Genomic DNA, 22,744 nt, shown 5'->3' with positions numbered 1-22,744 from the left:
CAACTCAATTTAGCCCAACCTGAGGCATGCTACCCAACAATTTTTTCCATAGCCCAAACTCTAATGTAGAAATCATACTGATATTTTTTAAATTCATTGCTATTATACAAACATCCTAAGTTCAAAGAAGTGTTTATAGGTGATCAAAACACAATATGGAAACACCATGAAACTTCATAAAATGCTACAAAATATTAATAGAGGCAACACACAATACTGAAAACAGTTAACAGACTTTATTAATCATCAGAAGTGTGAGAATGACTTGGTCTGCGTTTGCAGAAATGTTAGAAAAACTTGTTCAAGAAACACCTATACGTAAGGACCTGAGGGAAAACCAGCTGGTGGCACAGCACGGGATTCAGAGGCCTAAGATATTTTACCATTACTCTGAATAACATAAACTGTTAAACCCCTTAAGTCCGGGGTGCCTGGGTGGCTCAGTCGGTTGAGCTCAGGTCATCATCTCTCGGTTTGTGAGTTCAAGCCCCACATCAGGCTCGCCACTGTCAGTGCAAAAAAACTTCCCGCTCCCCCCCAAAATAAAAATTGAAATTAAAAACAATCCCAAAAGTCCATAAAATCAATCCAATCTTTCCAGAACACTGTTCTTTCCAGAACAGCTGGAAGACAAAGCCAAAAAGTCATTTCTATTACGGACTGAAACAAATGAGCAACTCTATCAAAGGGCATTTGAATCCCTGAATCTCCTTAGGACCCCATTCTTTCAACAGATCCTTGACCAAGTCATTCTGTTTATGAGAACAAAGACCAGTGAGGTGAGGAAAGAGGAGCGGCTTAGATTCTTAAAATCAAGCACACCAAAAGAAACACTTCACTGCTGACTGTGAACCATCCCCTTCAACAACTTTTTGGGACTTATCATTATCTAATTATAGAATTCAAAAAATGAAAACAAAAATATCTAGGAGGGCGCATGGGTGGCTCAGTGGGTTAAGGGTACAACTTCAGCTCAGGTCATGATCGCACAGTTCATGAGTTCAAGCCCCGCTTTCCGGCTCTGTGCTGACAGCTCAGAGCCTGGAGCCTGCTCCGGATTCTGTGTCTCCCTCTCTGTCCCTGCCCCTCCCCTGCTCATGCGTGGTCTGTCTCTCTCTCTCTCTCTCTCTCTCTCTCAAAAATAAACAAACATTAACGACAACAAAAAAAAAGGGTGATAGTGAAGAGCCCTATGTTTTCCCAGACACCTGAGGGAGGGAGAGCACTGAGGGGCTCCTCCGTGCTTGGCACCCAGTTTCACATACTCTCTAGGAGCAACAGCAAGCTGTTGAGTGAAATGAGCCACAAGGACGGTTTTTGTTTAAATATTTATTCATTTCTGGGAGAGCACAAGCCGGGGAGGGGCAGAGAGGCGGTCAGAAGACTTGAAGCAGGCTCTGCGCTGACAGCACAGAGCTCGAGACGGGGCTCGAACTCATGAACTGTGAGATCATGACCTGAGATGAATTGAGACACTCACCCGAATGAGCCACCCAGGCGCCCTGAGCCATGAGGACTTTTTACTGTCCCTCCAGGTAACTGTGTTTCACAACTACAGATTTCTAGGTCCTTGAGTCACACTCTGGTGATTCAAGTACACGAAGGAAGGATAGCATGGTGAATCTGCTAGTATAATGGAGAAAGGCCAAACACCAAAGTAGGGGTCAAGGGTAGCAAGACATTTCCATTAACCTATACTAAAAATTCCCTATAAATTTCAGGACGTTATGATCAAAACACCGGGTAATTCTACCTTCGCTTATTTGCCAAGTCCTGTTTTTGACCAATTTTTAAAAAGGCAGTAAATGGGGCGGGCGCCTGGTGGCTCAGTCGGTTAAGCGTCTGACTTCAGCTCAGGTCAGGATCTCACGGATCACTGAGTTTGAGCCCCACATCAGGCTCTCCGCTGTCAGCCCAGAGCCTGCTTCGGATCCTCTGTCTCCCTCTCTCTGCCCCTCCCCTGCTTGCATGTTTTCTCTCTCTCTCAAAAATAAAATAAATATTAAAATATATAATAAAAAAATAAAAGGGCAGTGAAATATGCCAGTGATTAAATATTAAAACTACATTAACACAAAATCATACAAATAGTAAATCACTAATGAAATATACTTTGTAACTAATTCACAGCTCAATAAATATTATTATTGCTATTATCATTTAAAAATAACCCCATGTTATCTTGAAGACTGCTAGTTTCCACTAGTACCAGGTGAAAAAGATATCTCATCCATAATGTACAGCGAGAGTTCTAGAAAGCCTGACTTTCAAATATTGACCACTAAAGCATAAAATACCAGGTTCAATCTCAAGGCACACACATTGAGGAAGTGTGCACTTAGAACTGTCTAGGCTTATGCCTAAAATCCACACGGCCTGGGATGAAAGTTATCTTAAAATTATCAGTCGCTTGTTAAACGAGTAACTTGTGAAACAGTACGTTCTGTTCTCCTGCCTTGACAGAGATACCTCCACAACAGCCTGAAGGCCTCAGGTGTGAATTTACAATTCCCTCAAGACTTGGTTCCGAAATGCAGCAGGGCAGACCGCTGATCCCACTCCCAGGCTGTACCCACTCTGCCCAGCACGAGGAGGCCTAGGGGTGCGGTGGCTCAGGGAATTGAGGGTAGGGAATTCCAGACACTCAGAGCATAGTCTAGAAGGGGAGCTGCATCAGTTCTTAGCACCCCCCCCACCCCTTTGAGAGTGAGGAGCCCCCCTTTTGCCTCAGAGTAAGGCCCTCCTTGCTTCAGTCTAAGAGCAGTACTGTATGGGGCACATGGGTGCCTCAGTCGGTTAAGCGTCCGACTTTGGCTCAGGTCATGATCCCACAGTTTGTGAGTTTGAGCCCCGCATCTGGCTCTCTGCTATCAACTTGGAGCCCGCTTGAGATCCTCTGTCTCCCTCTCTCTCTACCCCTCCCCCACACCCTCTCTCTCAAAAGTAAATAATAAAACATAAAAGAAGAAATGGCTGTGTGCCATGTCTAAGAAAGAGCAGTACTGTGTGAGTGAGGCCAAGTTATCTATTCTGCCTTTAGGCCCTTGCCCAAAACTGACTGTCTGCCTAACCAGACGGCTTTACCTTTCAAATTGTGCATCTTATTTCAAGGAGATGGTGGGAGAGATCAGCATGTGCACAAACCTTTCCTTAAGAAAGTAAGGCACCGTGGATTTCCATATATTTCTATCTCAATCGAACAAAAGGCTGAAAGGACCTCCAATTCAAAATTACACTCTCACAGGGCGCCTGGGCGGCTCAGTCGGTTAAGTGTCTGGCTCTTGGTTTCAGCTTAGGTCACGATCTCATGGTTCATGAGTTCGAGTCCCGCATCAGGCTCTAGGCTGACAGCACGGAGCTTGCTTGGGATTCTCTCTCTCTGCCCCTCCCCTGTTCACTCCCTCTCTTTCTCTCAAAATAAATAAACCTAAAAAAAATTAAAAAACAAAACAAAACACAGTTACACTCTCACAAAACACCTAGCTCCCATAGATTTCACATTCATAAGGATATAAAGGGTTAACAACAGCAAAATAATGATGCCTGGCCTGTACTCTCTGCTCCCTTCTCCTCTTCCAGGGCTAGTCTCTGCTTTCAGGACAGTAGTGCCTGTCAGCTCTCACTCTACTCCCCAACACAGGAAAAGATAGATTTAATGGTGCAATTTTCTTGAACAAACTGTCGTTTTTCCATTGCAATGCAGTATTTATAAAGGAGAAGATTTTGGTTTTCTAAGCATATTGGAATTATCTAAACATTTATCAGCTCTACCCCCCCCAAAATTATTCTAGCATTCACACGTTTTCATATCCATTTTTGCTGAGTGGATAGGGGCACCTTGATTTTTAAAATACCTATGACATTTTCCCATGACTAGAAATTATTTGTTATGAATTTACTCAAGTCAAAAGTAGTTTGGAAGGTTTTTTTGGTTTTGGAGGCTCTAGCTAGAATATCACTTTTTAAAGTGAGAATACACATCAATAATAAAGGCTCTGGGAGCAGGGTGCCTGGGTGGTTCAGTTGGTTAAGCATCTGACTTCGGCTCAGGTCATGATCTCACAATTTGTGGGTTCGAGCCCCACATCAGGTTCTGTGCTGACAGCTCGGGGCCTGGAGCCTGCTTCGGATTCTGTGTCTCCCTCTCTCTCTGCCCCTTCCCCGCTCGCACTCTCTCTCTCTCTCTCAAAAATAAACAAATAAATAAATAAAGGCTCTGGGACTCTGTCTGCAGCACTTTCTCTGCATTAGTGGAGTGTCACAAGCTCATCAGTGAATGTCTGTGGATTTCCAGTCAGAGGAAACCCAAGCTCTGCTCATGTGAGAGGTATCCTGGGAGAGTCAAATCACTGGTACCCTCTCTAGGTGAGAGCTCTAATTCCTCACCTAATTATGCGTCCCAGGTTCTTCTTCCTCTCTTGTATCATAGCAGTGCACTGGATCAGCTCCACCTAATAATTCCTCACAGACTTTCTCTTTTGGTTTGAATCATACCGTATTTTATTTTTGTCTTTGACAGTGAAGGTATGATCTCAGTACTCTGAAATAGCCCTTCCTCACCCAAGGAGTGTCTCAAACATTCTTCTGTAATGGGTGGATTCCTCGCCTCCCCACTGGAATATAGACCTGTTTCAGTGGCAACAGCCACGTGAGGACTATTCTTCCCCCCAGATTCTAGAAATTGTGCATAAAAAGAAGGGCTTCTTTGGGCTCTTAGAGAACATGAGACTTCGCTAAATCAAACCTTTATTTATAAGATATGAAAGAAACACTTATTTGTGTGATAAGACATGCAAATTCCAGAAAAGACCTAATGACACGTGTAACATAAACTTGTCAATTTTCTAAAGCTCAAGAGTTTAATTATAACCCACTTTACTCCAACAGAATTGACTAAACACCTAGTATTTATAGAATACTTAGTATGCAGCAAGCAATCTTCTAAGTACTTTATTTTCATTTATTTATTTTATTTTAGAGAGGGAGCGTGAGTGGGAGACAGGGGCAGAGGGAGAGTAGGAGAGATAGACAGATAGAGAGAGACAATCTGAAGTAGGCTCCACCCTCAGCATGGAGCCCAATGCTGGGCTCTGTCTCATGACCCTGGGATCATGACCTGAGCTGAAACCAAGAGGTGGACACTCAACCAACTGAGCCATCCGGGTGTCCCTAAGTACTTTATACATATGCACTTATCAATTCTGAGAGCTCTTAACTTTACAAATGAGGAAACCAAGGCACAGACAAAGGCCATAAGTGGCAGGGCATCATTGTGCTTGTCAGTCCTCACCCCAGCTGCTAAGAGCCTGCTCCCTACCCCATGGCGACTACCCATCAAGAACAACATCAAGAACAACACATCCACACTACCAGGTTAAGGGTACCAGAAGCCTTCGGCTGTATTACATGGCAACGGGTTTTGTGAACGAGCCTGAGAATCCATCTTTTACCACACTGGATTTAGAATGTACCTTTCTGAAGAAGGAAATACTGGACTTCCGAGCAACATACTGGTAACAATAATAGAAGCTAACACCATTCTAACCTGTGTTAAATCTTAGAAATCTCACAGCAATACTATGGGTAGGTAGTATTATTATCTCTATAGATGAAGACACTGACGTTTAGACAGGCTACATCACTAAGCACCGGATACTAAGTGGAAGAGGTGGCAGTCTGGCTTCAGAGTCTTGGCTACCAGAGTTCTTACCCAGCACAGTATATGACACTGTCCTCAGACTGCTTATTTCACTGCTCTCTCCAGGTATGGGGGCTAGCAGCCAACTATATCATCAGTTATCAACACAACCATAGGCAGAAGACATTTGTAATTCCACTACCGTTGGGAAGTCCTCTAGCACTTGTCGATCCTTCTCCTTGCTCTCCATATACCGCCAGTCTGGTTCATAAAGGTAAGAGTGGAAGTTGTGCAACAGTGGGACCTTTTTTTCTACACTGATGGTCATGTCATCTTCCAGAGTGTCCAGAGCCCGGAGGACCAGGTAAAATATGCATACCGCATGGCTGTAAAAAATGGAAGAACTATTAATGTAACAGATAAACATCCAAAGATACGTATTTTAAAATAACATGTCATGAATGCAAACCTCCTATAGCCTTACCTCTAAAGAACTCTGAAAGGAGAGCCAAACCCTTTTGTACTTAATGAGCCATCTCAGCTTTCTTTTCTTAGATGGGAGCAATGGACTTCAGTGGTTTATTTATAAAACACGAAATAAAAAACCTAGCAGCTGGATGTCACAACTACTCCCAGAATGAGTTACATTTAACTACTGTAGAACAACCATACAAAGATCAGCAAACCAAGTGTTTACATGGAGCAAATATTTTGCAGATTAAAATGTCAAAAGACGCTGTAACTTCTCGGTATAAATGCTATCATACACCAAGGCAATTGGTCTAGGTTCATGTATGCAGCCTGCACAGCAGCAACTTGGGAAGAATTAATCCCATATACTAGAATTGCAAAGCAGCATAAGGGAAGCCAAGAAAAAAAATGCATGACCTCCTCAGAGACAGGTTCGGCTGCCAGGACTAAAAAAAGTTAATAAACACCACCATCCACTCCCCCCCCCCCCCTTCCTCCCCGCTTCCCTGAAGCTGGGCCCACAGGGCAACTACTGGATGGCTAACTGCCTGCAAGGGCATTCTAAAGTAAATACATGGGTGTTCCAACGAGACACTGCCTTCACTCAGGTGGGGCATGAGTGGGGCACGTTCTAGCTGAGCCACAAGCGGAGACTGCAATGATAGGGACTGTCAGAAAGTAGCTTCGAGTGGCTCAAAGTCCCCTGGAAAAGCCTTCTTGCCCCAAGCAAAAAGGAGCTGTCTGGCCACTCACCGCATTTCCCCATCCAGCGCCTCGATGACAGCTGCGAAACTGCGACTAGTCTGATTGAGATACTTGTAGCAAGTTTTCAAGCTGCTGCTGAGCGAATCCTGCGGGCAGAGAAGACACACGGCGGTGGGAGACGCGGCGGAGCAGGAGTGGGAATGGGGCAGGCGGCCGGCCACCGGCGGGCTCCGCAGCCTGCCGCAGACGCCCTCTCCGCGCGGCCAGTCCTTGGAGGGCCAGGCGGCGGGAGGCAAGGGGCAGCCGCGTGGCGGGGAGCCCGCGCCCGTACCCCGGGGCGCCGCGGCGGGGCTCAGCACCAAGGTCCGCTTGAACAGGGACATGGCCTTGGTGCCACAGGCGGCTGCGGCCATGGAAATCGCAGGGCTGGCGTAGAATTTTTCCTCCATAGACCCGAGCCGATCCGGGAGGCGCGCCCCAGAGGGCGGGGCGGGCTCTCCCTCCACCCCACCAGGCCAGCGGTAGGCCCAGCGGCTGCGCGCCTCCGCCCGCCCCGCCCACCCAGTCGGGGAGGGGGGGGGGGCACCGCCCACCTGAGGTCAGCCCCGCCCCCCCGAGGCCCCAGGCGGGAGACCCCTCCACCACCCCCACCTTCCTCCCGGTCTTCCCCGAGCCCGCAGAACCCTCTGATGGCTGGCGGAGCCCTGTCCCCTCTGCCAAGCTGGCTTTTCCTCCTGATGACAGAACCTCTCCTTGACCAAACTTAAGTCGGGCTCTGAACCTTACATTTCTGTGCTTGTGCCTATCCCCGCAACGCCCAATTTTAGCAATAATCCTGCTACCGATCACCTTGACCGTCCTGCAGGGTTCCTCATCTCCCATCATCCCATCGCCCTGGCCTGCCTCCAGCAAGAATCCCTTTAGGTTAGATCCTTTAGCTAGAACGCCCCTCACCCCAGATGTTTCATCTCAGTCATTTTCCATCCACCGACCCCTTCACTCTGCTCCTTGGCTAGAAATTCCCACTCTTCCTTGTCGTATTCGAAATTGAGCCCAAGTCTATACTGGGGTCTCTTTTCCCCTTTAGTTTTTCTGAATAAAACCTGTTTCTCCCACTTTACTGTCCACCTCTGGCTTTTAACACCTGTTGAACGTCTTCTATCCCCTGGAAAGCTAGCTGTTACTTTTAATATTTCTAATCCTCTTTCTCTTTCAAACTAGTGAGCTGTAATGAGCTGCTTCCTGAACTTTACTCTTCCCTAAGAAAAACGAGAATCATTTCTCCAGGAAAAAAAAAAAGCCATGTTTTCAATTCAAGCACATCTCAAAGAATTGCTGACTGTGTGTGTATGTGTGTGTTTTACAGACTTTAATTTTAGAGCTATTTTACGTTCACAAGAGAATTCAGTGCGAAGTACAGAGTTTCCATGTACTTACTCTCCCCCCAACCCCAGTCTCCTCACTGTCTTTGTAAGAGAAAAACATTTGAAATATCAAACAGGACAGTGGTTAAAAATATACATATGGCATATCACTAGTTGGATATACCACTTTGGAATGTTAACAATGAACCCTGAACCCCAGCGGACCCATGTCCTTTTCATATGTGTATATTAACTAAATTTCCTATCATGGATGCATATCATACTGTCAAGAGAGTTAACCTTTAAAAAAAAGTCATATACTCATGAGAATTTCATTTCAGTTCAATTAAAAAAATGTTCAATTAAAAAAAATATTAGTAAAGGGGTACCTGGGTGGCTCAATTGGTTAGGCCTCTGACTTTGGCTCAGGTGGTTTGTGGTTTGAGCCCTGTGTGGGGCTCTGTGCTGATGGCTCAGAGCCTGGAGCCTGCTTTGGATTCTGTGTCTCCCTCTCTCTCTATGCCCCTCCCCTGCTCACACTCTCTGTCTCTCTTTCTCTCAAAAATAAATAAACATTGTTTTAAAACTTTAATTATTAATAAAAATTAATATTTACTGAGTACTGTATATTAGTAAAATCATTTAGTGCAGTGTCTGGCATATAAAAATACTCAGTGAAGTTTTGATGAATAAATGAATACATTCAGAGTATTTAAAAACCATTCACCAACTCCTTCCCTCTCAAGTGTGGAGAGGCAAGGCTTCACAATGAAACAAAAGAAACAGAACAACAGCTATTACTGATCTCCATGGCAAGCTCTCCACATAAACTGTTGTTACCAGGCCACAATGATGCCTTTCTCCGCACTGCCAAATGTTTTAATCCTCAGCTATACCTAATGGCTTTGGGGCTGATTTCCAACCATGAGTTCCATTAAAAAGCTAGACAGCAGCAACCTTAAAGAATACTACCCACCCCTCCTTACCAACACCTCCTCCACTCTTATAACAAAGTCAATAACTCCCTTCCCTATCTCCATCACTCTTTTTTGGCCACCTATTTGTTTCAGTTCCTCGCTCTGAACAGTAAGTTCTTCAAATTATCAAGAAGATATAGAAAGCTCTAACTACTAAACACTGGAAAAAACTCTGCTCACTATAAAAATTTCCACTGCTTGATTCCCATGAGTTGGCAGGCAGGGGAGGGTGGGAAAAAAGTCTAGGGCTAACTGCTGCCTGTCCCTAGAGCCTCCTGACATTGTCCATTGCTGTCTGAGATGAAGTACACTCCAGAGAACTCTCAAGTAAGAGAAAACAGGGATGAAGGGCATTTGGAGGAAGAGTGTGCAGTGGCCAGAAGTGCAAGACTGAGCTTCCAGGACTGGGGCTCCAGCCTCAAGTTCCACAAGCTACCAACCTTTCTGACAGCTTTCCTTAAGACTTTAACACAGATCGCTCAGAATAGGGAGAAACCCTACACACGGAGCCAAATTTATGTAACAATAAGATTAATAACTACCATATGTTGGGCAGATACTACGTGCTAAGCACAATACAGACATTACCTTTTACCCGTACAAAACGCTTTAAGGAAGATACTACAGACCTACACCCACCTACATCGAATCTTCATGGCCAGATGTGTGCAGAATTCAGAATTTTTAGTGTTGTAGAAAGCAGGCAATAAGACGCATATACAGCCTCGGTTGTTATGGAGTAACGTCCCATAATTAATTGTTAATATTTCTTCTGCACAGCAGTGTGAATATACTAAGCCAGGATCATTTTGATTCAGGGCAGGTTTGCTGCCAAATGATCTTGAGCCACATTTATGAAAACGCTCCTCATTTTCAGATCATTTGCCAGTTGGGAAATTGTGGCCAACGGCCTGTGATCAATATTTCTACTTTATAGATGAAGAAACTGCTGCCTGGAGCTTAAGTTACCAAAAGTTATTTAGCTAAGAGTCAGGATTTAGACTTGATAGAAGCCAGAAATGAATCATTATGAAACATCTGCTTTTTCCACTATGTGCCCCTCTGAGTGATGTCATACAACTTGCAGGTGGCAGCAAGTCCCTATTTACTGAAATGCTCCTAAAAATTCAGTATAAATTAAGTTTACTGAACCCTGAATCCTACAGCCAAATCCTTTTGTGACAGAAATAGTCAGCCTTCAATATCTATGAAGTGTACATTTCCCCCCAGTTTCTTTGTTAATTAAGAGAGAAACTAAGATCATGTTAAGCTAAGGAAAACGTATGGTCCTATGTTTCCTCTATTTAACTATTTTTTTTTTTAATGGCTCTTTGGGCTTAAAAAGGACTCAGAAAAGCTGCAGGCAACAAAACAAATAATATTATACTGTATTGTTCATCAAATCTTGGAGCTAGAAGAGTCTCACTTAAAAAGAAAATCAAGAGATAATAGCGTGGAAGGTCTTTCTCCTACCTCCTTATCACTTCTCTCTCTAGGAATAACCAAGGCTACCATTTTCTCCAACACTCTTATTTTATAGAGGAGACTTGAGAATGAGAGAAGTCAAGTCTCTAGACTCTGGGGTAAGGGGTGCTAACCCCCACATTGTAGAAAATCTGCATATAACTTTTGATTCCCCAAAATCTTAACTACTATTAACCTACTGATGACCAAAAGCCTTACTGATAGCATAAAGTCAGTTAACAAATAATTTCGTATGTCATATGTGTAAGTTTGAGAAAAGAAAATGTTATTAAGAAAATCCTAAGGTTGGGGGGGACACCTGAGTGGCTCAGTTGGTTAAGCATCGGACTTCAGCTCAGGTCATGACCTCAGTTTGTGAGTTCGAGCCCCACACTGGACTCTCTGCTGTCAGCACAGCAGAGCCTGCTTGAGATCCTCTGTCCCCCTCTCTGCCCCTCCTCCACTAGCGCTATCTCTCTCTCTCTCAAAAATAAACAAACTTAATGGGGCGCCTGGGTGGCTCAGTCGGTTAAGCGTCCGACTTCGGCTCAGGTCATGATCTCATGGTTTGTGAGTTCGAGCCCAGCTTTGGCCTCTGTGCTGACAGCTCGGAGCCTGAAGCCTGCTTCGGATTCTGTGTCTCTCCATCTCTTGGCCCCTCCCCTGCTCATGCTCTGTGTCTCTCTGTCTCTCAATAATAAATAAACGTGTAAAATAAATAAACAAAGGAAATCATAAGAGAAAATACATTTATAGTACTGTACTGCATTTATCAAAAAAATCCATGTATAAGTAAATCTGTGCAGTTCAAACTCATATAGTTCAAGGGTGAACTGTATTTGCTTTTTTTCATTCTCTCTCTCTTCCTCTAGCATGTAAGTAAGGCTCATAAAAGCAAGGTCTTCACCTATCTTGTTTGCTGTTATATCTTCAGCACCTAAAATGATATCTGACATGCAATTGGTGGTCACATATTTGGGAAGGAAGAGAAGAAGGGAGAGAGGGAGAGAGGGAGAGAGGGAAAGAGAGAGGGACAGAAGGAAAGAGGGGGAAAGGAAAGGAAAGGAAAGGAAAGGAAAGGAAAGGAAAGGAAAGGAAAGGAAAGGAAAGGAAAGGAAAGGAAGCTAATCTACATCAGATTAAGAAGGGAAGAAAGGAACTAGGAATTATAGAGTATCTGGGACGTGCCAGGAGTGACAGTGGTGGGATCTAATCAGCTATCTGAGGCCAGTCAAACCTAAGCTCTTCATCCAGGGCAAACTAGAAGCATGGAGGTTTTCAGACTAGCCTGAGTTGGCATCCTGGATCCACTTCTTGCAAGCCAGGTGACTTTGAATTTATCTGATTGCTTTATGCCACTGTTTCCTAATCTGTAAAATAGCAGTAATAATAATACTTCTCACTTTAGGGCTGTTGTCAAGATTGACTAAGTGTGATGAGTTACAAACTGGCCACAGGAGTTTATGGCTCTTTCCATCAGGGGATACGGTTTTTCTCCACATCCTTGAATCTGGGTTCCCTTGTGACTATTTTTGGTCAATAAAACAGTAGCAAATGTGATTCCAACAGAGGCTTGAAAACTCCAGCTGCCATGCGGAAGCCAAGGGCTAGCCTGCTGGATGATGAGACGCATATGGCCTGGTCTCCCCTTAACACTGCAGCCTACAGCCTGCTAACCACCAGATGGCCCAGCCATAAGCCAGCCAGCCAGCTGAGCAAGCCCAGAAGAAATCAACCAAACTGGCCCGGACTAGTAGAACTCCCGAGCTCTCTCAGATGACTATGAACTAAAGTTGTTGATATTTTGAGTCACTGAGTTTTTTTTGTAAATTGTGGTAAAATATACATAAAGTTTATCACCTTAACCATTTTTAAGTGTTCAGTTCAGCAGTGTTAAATACATTCACATTGGTGTGTAACCAGTCTCCAGAATTAAGTCCCTCAGTTTTGGAATGGTTTGTTACTCAGCAAAAGCTAACCTAATACACTGAGATAACAGACTTGAAGAGCTCAGCGTAGTGCCTGGCAAACATAAGAACACAATAAATGATGTCCATTGTTATTATTAGGTAATTATTATCATTATTAATTTGATTATTCTAACTCACAATATAATTTCTTCCCAATCCCACCCACGTCGAATTTGTGTTCCAAAAATGTTGCTTTCATTGTGTCACAGTTCTGCTCTTAACCATCACCTGCTTTACTGATCACAGCTCAGCTTTTGGACTCCCACATGCACTTAATGAATTTTATACTTCTAGCTTTCACTCTTTCATTTCAGCCAAGTTGGTTTCCTCATCATCCCACACACATCATGCTTAGTCCTATATAACCTGGCCCATGGTAGCTTTTACTGAAGATCCTCCCCACTAAACTAAATCTAACGGTTTACAAAGTACTTTTCCTGTGTTTTCTGAAAACTTTTCCCTCTAAAACATTTCTAATTTCACTAAAATTTCCTGAAATCAAAATGTACTTAAGAATACTTGGCACTCCCTAGGCTATCTTACTTTTGTACACCTATTCTCCATTAGATTGTGAACACATCAGAGTAGGCATTTTCCACCCTGTGTCCATCACACTCAAGTGGGTCAATTTTAGCTGAATCTGGATAATCCTCTGTTTGAGGCGTCTCTGTGGTCCAACACTTGACTGATAAGCAGCATGGTGGGGTTTAGAGAATGAGCTCTGCAGTCAGACAGCCAGAGTCAAAGACAGGCTCCACCCCTGAATAACTAGACCTCGGGCAATTAATTAACCTCTCTATGTCTCTGCTCTTCATCTATAAAACAGTAAAAATAACAGTACCTTCCTCATAAGATTACTGGAAGGTTTAAAAAATAGATGCAAGGAGGTGTATAAAATAATGCTTGGCACACACAAAGAGCTCAATAAACGTTAGCCATTATTATGAAACCCTTTATCTAAAAGGTAAAGATCGAGGTTTAAAAAGTGTTTCAGCACAGGGGCACCTGGGTGGCTCAGTCGGTTAAGCATCGGACTCCAGCTCAGGTCGCGAGCCCCATATTGGGCTCTCTGCTGTCAACACAGAGCCCACTACAGATTCTGTGTCTCCCTCTCTCTCTGCTCCTCCACCACCTCTCAAAAATGAATAAATAAAACATTATATATATATATATATATATATATATATACACACACACACACACACATATATATATGTATTTTTTTTGAAGTGTTTCATCAGGGCATCAAGATGGAATAAAAGGTCTTGAACAAGTGCAATTAGGAATCTGACTGACCCCAATTCTAAGCCCACAGCATGATGAGACTGCCTAAAAAAGACAGTGAATGTGACAGGGAGGTAAGATGGAGAAAAGGACTTTAGTTGTATATGGCCCTTTTATTTCTTAAGAAAAAAAAGATGAAGCAAATATAGCAAACACTTACTATACGATATAGTTAATCTTGGAAATAGAAAATGGTTTGTTAGAGTTTTTTCAGTATTTTTCTACTTGCTTGAAATATTTTATAATTAAAATACATTTTTTAAAGTGAAAGCAGTCTTCAACTATGTTACATAGAAATACTGCATCCATAAAGAAGGAATTTAAAGTTCTGAAATGCGCAGACCAACCCGAAAGAGTACTGTTCAACTTTGGACACTAGACTTTAAAGGGAGAGAGAACAGGCTGGTAAATGATCTGGAAAGAAAAACATATAATGAATAACTAAAGGAAGAACATAGAATATTTGGCCTGGCTATCAGTGTTCCTACTAAGAACAGGAGAAGTTCTCTTAAAATATGTCAAGTGCTGGATTACAAACATGGATTAGACCCTGGCTCCAGGGGGAGAACAGAGTGAAAACAATCCTGCTTACTGTACTAGAAGGTAGCACTTGCTAAAATCGAAAAATGTCTGGGGGGTGAAGTGGGCAAGTCTCCAGAGGCAGTGAACTACTTGTCACAGGTAGTGCCCAGGAGACTGTACAAACTGGTTTGTAAAGCAGTGACTATGCGTTTTGGGTCACAGATCCCAGAAGGATAGGATAATAGTGGACACTGTTCTCTCAAAACACACAAATGTACAATAACATAAATATTTGCAAATAATTTCAGGAAAGCTCCAAAACTCTCAGTAAGAATCTCTAATTAAATACCTACTGAACAAGGCACAGGAGCATCCCTCAAAAAAGGACTCCCCTGTCCCAGCCAGAAGTGATTTTTCCCTTTTATAAATGTCCTTATGCATTTACTATATTCTGCCACATTTACTTAAGTTTATCTTGTTTAAAACACTAGAAGTTTCTTGGGGGTAGTGTACCCACCTTTTATTCATTAATTCACCAAAGGTACATCGAACAAGATTTCTACATCCAAATAGCTTAAAAATCCAGAATCAAATATAGAATCTTGGATCTGAAAGGGATTTGGGGGCCACCATACAAGACTGTGGGGCCGATATAAGGTAAGCAGTACTAGAGAAAATGGTTGAGGGAGTTTCACAGGTAACTTGTTATGGTGCTTTTCTAAATTTTCTGTGAACAGTCTTCCAAAGTCTTATTCACTTGACAAGATGGGAAGCATTTTGTGTGTCCTATTTGTCTGTGCATGACATCCTGCCACGGTGCACCCACCATAACATCTAGCACAAAACAGGTGTTTAAAAATGTCTGCTGAATGGTCACTAGGGGTGGCACTGACTGAAGCTAGACCCTGAAGGATGACATGGATCCTGAGTTATGAAAAAAATTTTTCTGATGGGAAATTTAAAGTGTTTACTTAATAAAGGACACCAATTAAGAGTGCATTTAAGCAAAAAATAGTATGTGTGATGTTTCCATTGGCAAAAAGAATTTAAAACTTTTGATACAACCCACTAATTCGGCTGAATGTATTTATTCATCCACTAATCACTTAAGAGTAAGTTTCTTGTTGGAATAAATACCTTTGTAAGCATTCAGTTAACAAAGGATACAAGAATGAGGCAGATGAAATATAAATAAATAAAACCAAGTCTGGCCTTCAAGCAACCAACAATGTTGCTAAACGACAGACATGCAGGTAACTAAAGAGCTTGGAAGAGTAAATATGTGTTATAAAAAAAAACCTAAGAAGCACTGGAGAATAAGGGATTGATCAGACCCGAGGAAAGTGAGGGAAGCTTATAGAAGAAGTGATGTAACCGAAAACTGGAAGGATGAGCAAGGTTTCATTCCAGAAAAGGTACTGGGACAATATCTGCATAGCTTTTTACATTCACCAAATTCTCTCACAGGTCCTCCCCCACTTAATCTACCCACACAATCTCAATTTTGCAATCACCAGTTAAGACACAGATAACATCAATGCTCAAGGACAGACGGAAAAGTGAAGAAAAACGACCTGGCAAGCAATGTCTTGAAAGAGCAGAAACATCAAGACAACCTGGGGTAGGGTTGGAGAGGGAAGAGGAGGCCTACCACCTGGGCCCCATTTGGGGTTAGGAAAGCAGAGTTAGGCTGGGCCGGTGGGGCCGCCAGAAGGGGCGGGGGTCTGCCGCCCCGAGGGAAGAAGGGCGCCTGAGGCGTTTGGCACCCGCTCGCCGCACCCTCCGCCCAGGATTTTGGGCCGGGTCGGCCAGGCCTCAGGCCCGGCGCCGCGCGCAGCCGCCCCGCCCCAGCCAAGATGCAGGGATGCTCGGCCCACCTGGTCCATCTTGGGTATCACCTTCCGCCGGCCCCCCATCTGGAAGCGCAATAGGTTGTAGAACTCCTCGGGGCGCCCCAAGCACTTCACGAACTCCATTCTGGCGGCGGGCGGCGGGTCCGGGGGATCGGTGCTCACCTCCCGGTATACCTCCGGTGGACACCCGCCCGCACACAGCAAAAGATTAAAGCCAAGAGGCGCGGCGGGTGGGGCGGGGCGTAGGCGGGCCCAGTTCATGATGCCACGCCCACATCCCGCCCATCTCAACGGGTCCCTGGCTCTCGCGCCGCTTCTCGTGGGCTCGCGGGGTGGACTGACGGTCTCTGATTGGCTAGGACCACTCGCACCAGGCAGACGCCGGCCAATCGACGGTAGGATGAGGCTGGCGTGACGACCACACCCTCTAAGCTAATTGGAGATGAGAAAGGAACAGGCGAACGGGATTGGTGCTTCTATGGGGGCGGGCCTTTTCCCTCTCTCTAGGTGGAGCTTGGGGCTCGAGCACAGAGGGAACCAAACTAGGACGCTGCGGCCTAGGTGCAGTGGATTCTGGCTCAGGCGCGGGTGTTTGGTGAGAACCAAGCAGAGAAGAGCCCAGAGGGCGACAGTCCGCTATGATTTCGTCAGTAATCCCTCCACCTGTTTATTCGTGTTTGTCCTGTCGGCTAGATTAGCTCTTCAGTGCCGCGCTCTGGGCGCCGCCGCGCACCTCCTGTGCTGGATCCGCGCAAAGCAAAAGGCGAGTGGGCCCACCACCAAGGTGTAGGTGCTTACTGCAACACAGGAGAGCAAAAGCTTGGCAGAGTCATCCGCGGCCCTTGCAACCCCATGGAATCCCGGGCACCTGCCCCCAGCAGTAACACCCCTTCTTTGCCCGCTTCACAAAGCCTTTCACTTCTTTCTGGCTGATATCACTCACTCCTGGAAATTAAACAACAGGACCTCTTTAAATAAGTGTTTTAGACCCCACTTTGTCCCCAAAATGAATCTGAGGCGTTTCTATAACCTCTGTTACAGGGATGTGGAAATTTGTATCTCCATCTGAGATCTCTCCAGTCCTAGAAACGACTTGCACACTCCCACACCCAATCTATTTTAACACAGCAACCAGCAATCACTGAATTTAAGCCAGATGCAATCACTGCCTAAAACCCTGAAACCTCTAACCTGTTTAGTAAAAGCCTAAGTCCCTACAAGTGTCCAAAGGCCTGTATCATTACCCCTCCACCCCCATTACCTCTTTGGCCTCCATCTTTTCTCTCTCCCCTTCTCTGGCCCTAGGGCCTTTTTGTATAGCTGTTCACTTCACCCTTCCTGCAATATCTTACCGCCAGATACCCAGCTCCTTCATGTCCTTGATGAAATCTCACCTTCTCATTTAGGCCCACCCGGATCATTCTATTTTAGACGGCGTTTGTCCCCCCACGCCCACCGCACTGCTGATCCCCATCCTGCTCTAGTTTTCTCCATAGAATTTATCATGTGCTAATACAAGGTTTACTTATGATTAGTGTCTGTTTCCTCTTGCTGGAGGAAGATGATAGATAGATCTTTGTTTTGTTCACTAACACACCAAGTATCTAGAACGGTGCCCGACACATACTAGTTGCACAATGAACGTTTACTGAACTAAGCCGGACCCCCTCTTTGGTGTTCCCCAAACAGTGAGAGCTTAACATGTCCATAACTGAAATCTCCCACTGAAACTGTTTTTCTGGTGAATAGCACTAACAACCTCTCAGCTGCCAAATTATCAAATCCAGATGTCATCCCTAACTCCTCCTTTCTCTCCCTAAACTTGTCCCCTTTGAAATCATTCATCAAGTCTAGAGTCCAAGAAACAAACATCTCTCGTCTTAATCTCTCCTCTCTGATCCATCTTGGTTTAAGTCCCATCTTCTCTCCCAAACTATTTTGAAATCAACTTCGCATCTCTCTCTCTCCATGCATGCCTAGTGACAGCTTGAGTAATTTATTTAAAACACACACTTGATTATATTACCCTCTTGCCTACAATTCTTCAATTTTAAATTCCTCAAAGGAAATGCCTTTCAATAATATTAATGATTCTGGCATAAAATAAAAACTCTCTCGGGGTGCCTGGGTGGCTCAGTCGGTTAAGCGTCCAGCTTCGGCTCAGGTCATGATCTCGAGGTTCACGAGAGCCCACTTCCGATCCTCTGCCCCGCTCTCTGTCTCTCTCAAAATAAATAAACTTTAAAAAAGAAAGAAATAAAGTTCTCTCATCATTTGGCACCTCCATTCCTTTTTTTGGATTTTAGCCACCTTCTATCCCATCACTACCCTAACTTCTAGCCCTGAACCAGCCCTGGCAGCACCTGCAGACCTCAAACAGGCCACAGTATACCCCAGTCTCGGCCCCAGTAATTCACCTCTAGCATGCTCTCCCTTGCTCCTCACCTAGCCACCCACCTCACGTTCATTACAGCTTAAATGGAATCCCCTCCTTCGGAAATCCTTTTCTGAAGTTCCCTGGCCTCACCATTATCTGTTCTTTAGATTCAACAGGCATCCACCGAACATCAGCAATGTGGCAGGCACTGAAAAAAACAAAGATGAGCAAGATGAGCTTTGACCCCAAAGAGCTTCCAGAGGCACCACACCAGACACGGTTGCATAATGGTGCTGGTATTTATGAGAGACATGGTTGAATCCTAATCCAGCTCCCCGAGTCTGACCTGTGTGCCCAACCAGAGACTAAGTATACAAATAGTCAATGGCCAGACCATATACCATAGCAACACTCTGACCCACAACCTCTGCAGCAGCAGGCCCAGAATAGTCAGGACCAGGTCAGTAACTTCTCTATTGCGCTTCCTTTCAACTCAAGAACAACCACAGAAAGCCAAAGAAATCGCATAAGATATCCAGCTGCCAGGTAGCCTGCTTCCAGCTTCTCTATGCCAACCTCCTCCAATCAGCACACCTGAGTCCTTCCTTTTTGTTCATTATAAAGCTTTCCCACTCCCCTGCCTGAGTCTCTGCCAAATGCGGATGACAAGTGACAGTGGCTGATGCCCTTGCTATATAGCAAGCTCTGAATAAAGGGCCTCATTTGTTCTTATCTCAGTAGTCTTTATTTCCATAAACCTTAGTACTTGGATCATGTTCATCAGATGCTCTCATCTTGAAATTGGTGTGGTCCAAAATCTCTTTTCTGTCTCTTCACTGTGAACTCAAGGCCAGAGACCATGTCGAAATGTAACACCTGGCACAGTGCTTGCCACATAACAAAACCTCCACTACTTTCTGTGGAATAAAAGTGCTTGAAATTGGGACTGTACTAGAACTTTTATTTTCATTTTTTTTATTTACTTGTTTTAAGATTTTATATTTTATATATACGGCTTAAAGTTTATTTACTTTGGGAGAAAGAGAGTGTGTGTGCTAGAGTGCAGGAGTTGGGAAGAGGCAGAGAGAGGGAGAGAGAGAATCCTAAGCAGGCTCCACGCTGTCAGCACAGAGCCCAACTTTGGGCTCAAACCTGTGAACCGTGAGATCATGACCTGAGCTTAAATCAAGAGTCAGACACTTCACTGGCTGACCCAGCCAGGCACCCCTTTAAAAGATTTTATTTTTAAGCAATCCCAAACCCAACTTGGGGCTTGAACTCCCAACCCCAAGATCAAGAGTCAAATGCTCCACTAAGACTACCAGGCGCCTCTGTACTGGAACTTTTAGAACACAAGATCAGCACTCACTTATCCTCCCCACCCTCAACACAACATTTTTTTCCATAACCTACTGAAACACTTTTAATGCTTTTTGTAATAAGCCAGCCTCCTGCTACGAACGTAGGGGTTTTCTTGTCTTTTTTATCCTTGTGTTCCCAGACCCAGCACTTAGAAGCCATTTAAGAAATCTTTATTACAGGGCACCTGGGTGGCTCAGTTGGTTAAGTGTCCGACTTCAGCTCAGGTCACATTTCACAGCTTGTGAGTTTGCCCTGCATCGGGCTCTCTGCTGTCAGCTTGGAGCCTGGTTGCGATTCTCTGTTTCCCTTGCTCTCTGCCCCTACCCCACTCGTGTTCTATCTCAAAAATAAACAAACATTTTTAAAAAAGAGAGAGAGAGAGAGAGAGAGAGGAGGAGAGGAGAGGAGAGGAGAGGAGAGGGGAGAAAAAGAAAAAGAAAAAGAAAAAAAGAATTTATTGAATGGCTAGGGCCACTGAAACCCATTAAATACCAAGTTTTTCACAATGTCAGTCATCACATAACTCCAGCTCATGAGATAAATAAATCTTTCCCCTAAATCTGTTGAATACAAATCTCACCTCTCCTTACAAGTGAAACCTGGTCTCTCCCTCTATGAATCCCATCCCTCACCTGCAATTCTGTCAAGCAAAAGCCTCTCCTTCCATCCAAAAGGCACAGGATAAGAGTAATTTCACTGTTCTACCCCCCCCCACCCCCCACCCCTGCTGTTGTTTCTGTACCACCATCACCTCTTTTCTAGCTCCCATTCACTCCACTTATGCCACACCTTCCTCCCTCCTTTCAGGACCAAATAAAACTTTCTGACACCCTCCTGCCATGATGAATAAAATCTTAGAGGGGAGCATGGTAGCTGTGGTTTGTCAGCTCTCCACGTTTCTGCTTCCACATTTCTTCCATGCAGAACCCAGTCTGTGTAATTCTTTTTTTTTTTTTCTTTAATGTTTATGTACTCTTTGAGAGAGAAGGAGAGAGAACACAGCAGGGCAGGGGCAGAGAGAGGGAGACACAGAATCCAAAGCAGGCTCCAGGTTTTGTGCTGGCAGCACAGAGCCCAACATGGGGCTCAAACCCATGAACCGCGAGATCATGACCCGAGCTGAAGTCGGATGCTCAACTGACTGAGCCACCCAGGCGCCCTCCCCCCTGCCCCCCGTCCCCAGTCTGTGTAATTCTGATGAAGTTCTGATGGTGCCAACAGCAACACCTACAACTCACCTGTTGGTAGGTGCTGTATCTTCCCCATTCTACAGACTTTAGGTAAGTCAGTGAAGTCAGAGAAATAAGAAGTCCTCCTGAGAGGACAGAGCAGGTGTAAGGATGATTCTTCCATGTTTTTCTATAAACTTTATTATTTTATCTTATTTTAGTTTATATTATTTTATTTTATTTCAGAGAGGAAGAGAATGCGAGTGGGGGTGGGGTGGGGGGGGGTGGAGAGGCAGAGGGAGAGAGAATCCCAAGCAGGTTCTGCACTATCAGCAAGCAAAGAGCCTGACCCGGGGGCTTGATCTAGCAAACAGATCATGACCTGAGCCAAAATCAAGAGTCAGATATGCAACCAACTGAGCCATCGAAGAAGTGTCCCTATTTTGTAAACTTTATCACTTGAATCTTTTGATATCTGTAATTTAAAAGATAATAAAAACACTTTATTTTTTTTATTTATTTATTTTTTTAAATCTTTTTTTTCAACGTTTTTTATTTACTTTTGGGACAGAGAGAGACAGAGCATGAACGGGGGAGGGGCAGAGAGAGAGGGAGACACAGAATCGGAAACAGGCTCCAGGCTCCGAGCCATCAGCCCAGAGCCTGACGCGGGGCTCGAACTCACGGACCGCGAGATCGTGACCTGGCTGAAGTCGGACGCTTAACCGACTGCGCCACCCAGGCGCCCCACACTTTATTTTTTTTAATTTTTTTTTAATGTTAATTTATTTCCGAGACACAGAGAGATAGAGCATGAGAGGGGGAGGGGCAGAGAGAGAGGGAGACACAGAAGGTGAAACAGGCTCCGGGCTCCGAGCTGTCAGCACAGAGCCCGACGCGGGGCTTGAACTCACAAACCGTGAGATCATGACCTGAGCCGAAGTCGGTCGCTCAACCGACTGAGCCACCCAGGCGCCCCAAAAACACTTTAAATAATAAAGATTCTCATTCGCCTTCTTGGCCTTCTACCATTCTTACCCAGACCACTTTCAGATGTGGGTTAATACAACATCCATTTCATTGTTTTGGAGCCTTGGCTACTGGATACTGCTGGAGAAAGTTGGGAGGTAGAGCAATTCACCCTGCGTGTTCAGTGTGGCTCTACAACCCTTCCCTTGAACCCTAAGTGGCTCTAAATTCCCAGAACAGCTATTACAAAACTCGCCCCCTCCTCCTTTGTACTTAAAGAGATCTCACCTTCAGCAAATTTCCTCCAGATCTATTTTTCTCTTCCTATCCTTGCCTGGTCATCTTTAAGTGCCAGCGCTAGTGTGCTGTCTAGTTTTTCCTCTCAACTAATTATGTACAAATCCTCACACCATATCCACCTTTTATTTATTTTAATTTTTTAAATGTTTTATTTCTTTAAATTTATTTTTGAGAGAGACAGAGCATGAGCAAGTGAGGGATAGAGAGAGGGAAGGAGACACAGAATCCAAAGCTGGCTCCAGGCCCCAAGCTGTCAGCACACAGCCCAACGCGGGGTTCGAACCCCTGAATCATGAGATCATGACCTGAGTCGATGTCA

General features: G+C 44.6%; 1 protein-coding gene across 2 annotated transcripts in view; it reads right to left on the bottom strand.

Annotated features, from left to right (window-relative positions):
• Positions 1-16,470, bottom strand: part of FDFT1 (farnesyl-diphosphate farnesyltransferase 1) — a 38,104-nt gene extending 21,634 nt beyond the window's left edge. Inside the window, exons 1-3 of one of the 2 annotated variants that reach the window (XM_019440955.2) lie at positions 16,273-16,470; positions 6,863-6,960; positions 5,841-6,024 (exon numbers count right to left, since the gene is read on the bottom strand). In XM_019440955.2, the coding sequence (XP_019296500.2) occupies positions 5,841-6,024; positions 6,863-6,960; positions 16,273-16,371 (381 nt within the window). In that variant the 5' untranslated portion in view covers positions 16,372-16,470. Of the gene's footprint in view, positions 1-5,840; positions 6,025-6,862; positions 7,330-16,272 lie in introns of those variants that run through there. The other variant, XM_019440953.2, reaches the window with a different exon arrangement.
• Positions 16,471-22,744: the final 6,274 nt, after the last annotated feature.

Source organism: Panthera pardus, unplaced genomic scaffold (genome assembly GCF_024362965.1).
Source record: "Panthera pardus isolate Hobbes unplaced genomic scaffold, ASM2436296v1 HiC_scaffold_13, whole genome shotgun sequence".
NCBI classification, from domain to species: Eukaryota; Metazoa; Chordata; class Mammalia; order Carnivora; family Felidae; genus Panthera; species Panthera pardus.
The sequence above is the reverse complement of the archived record's forward strand: the minus strand, read 5'-3'. Positions and strand labels throughout refer to the sequence as shown.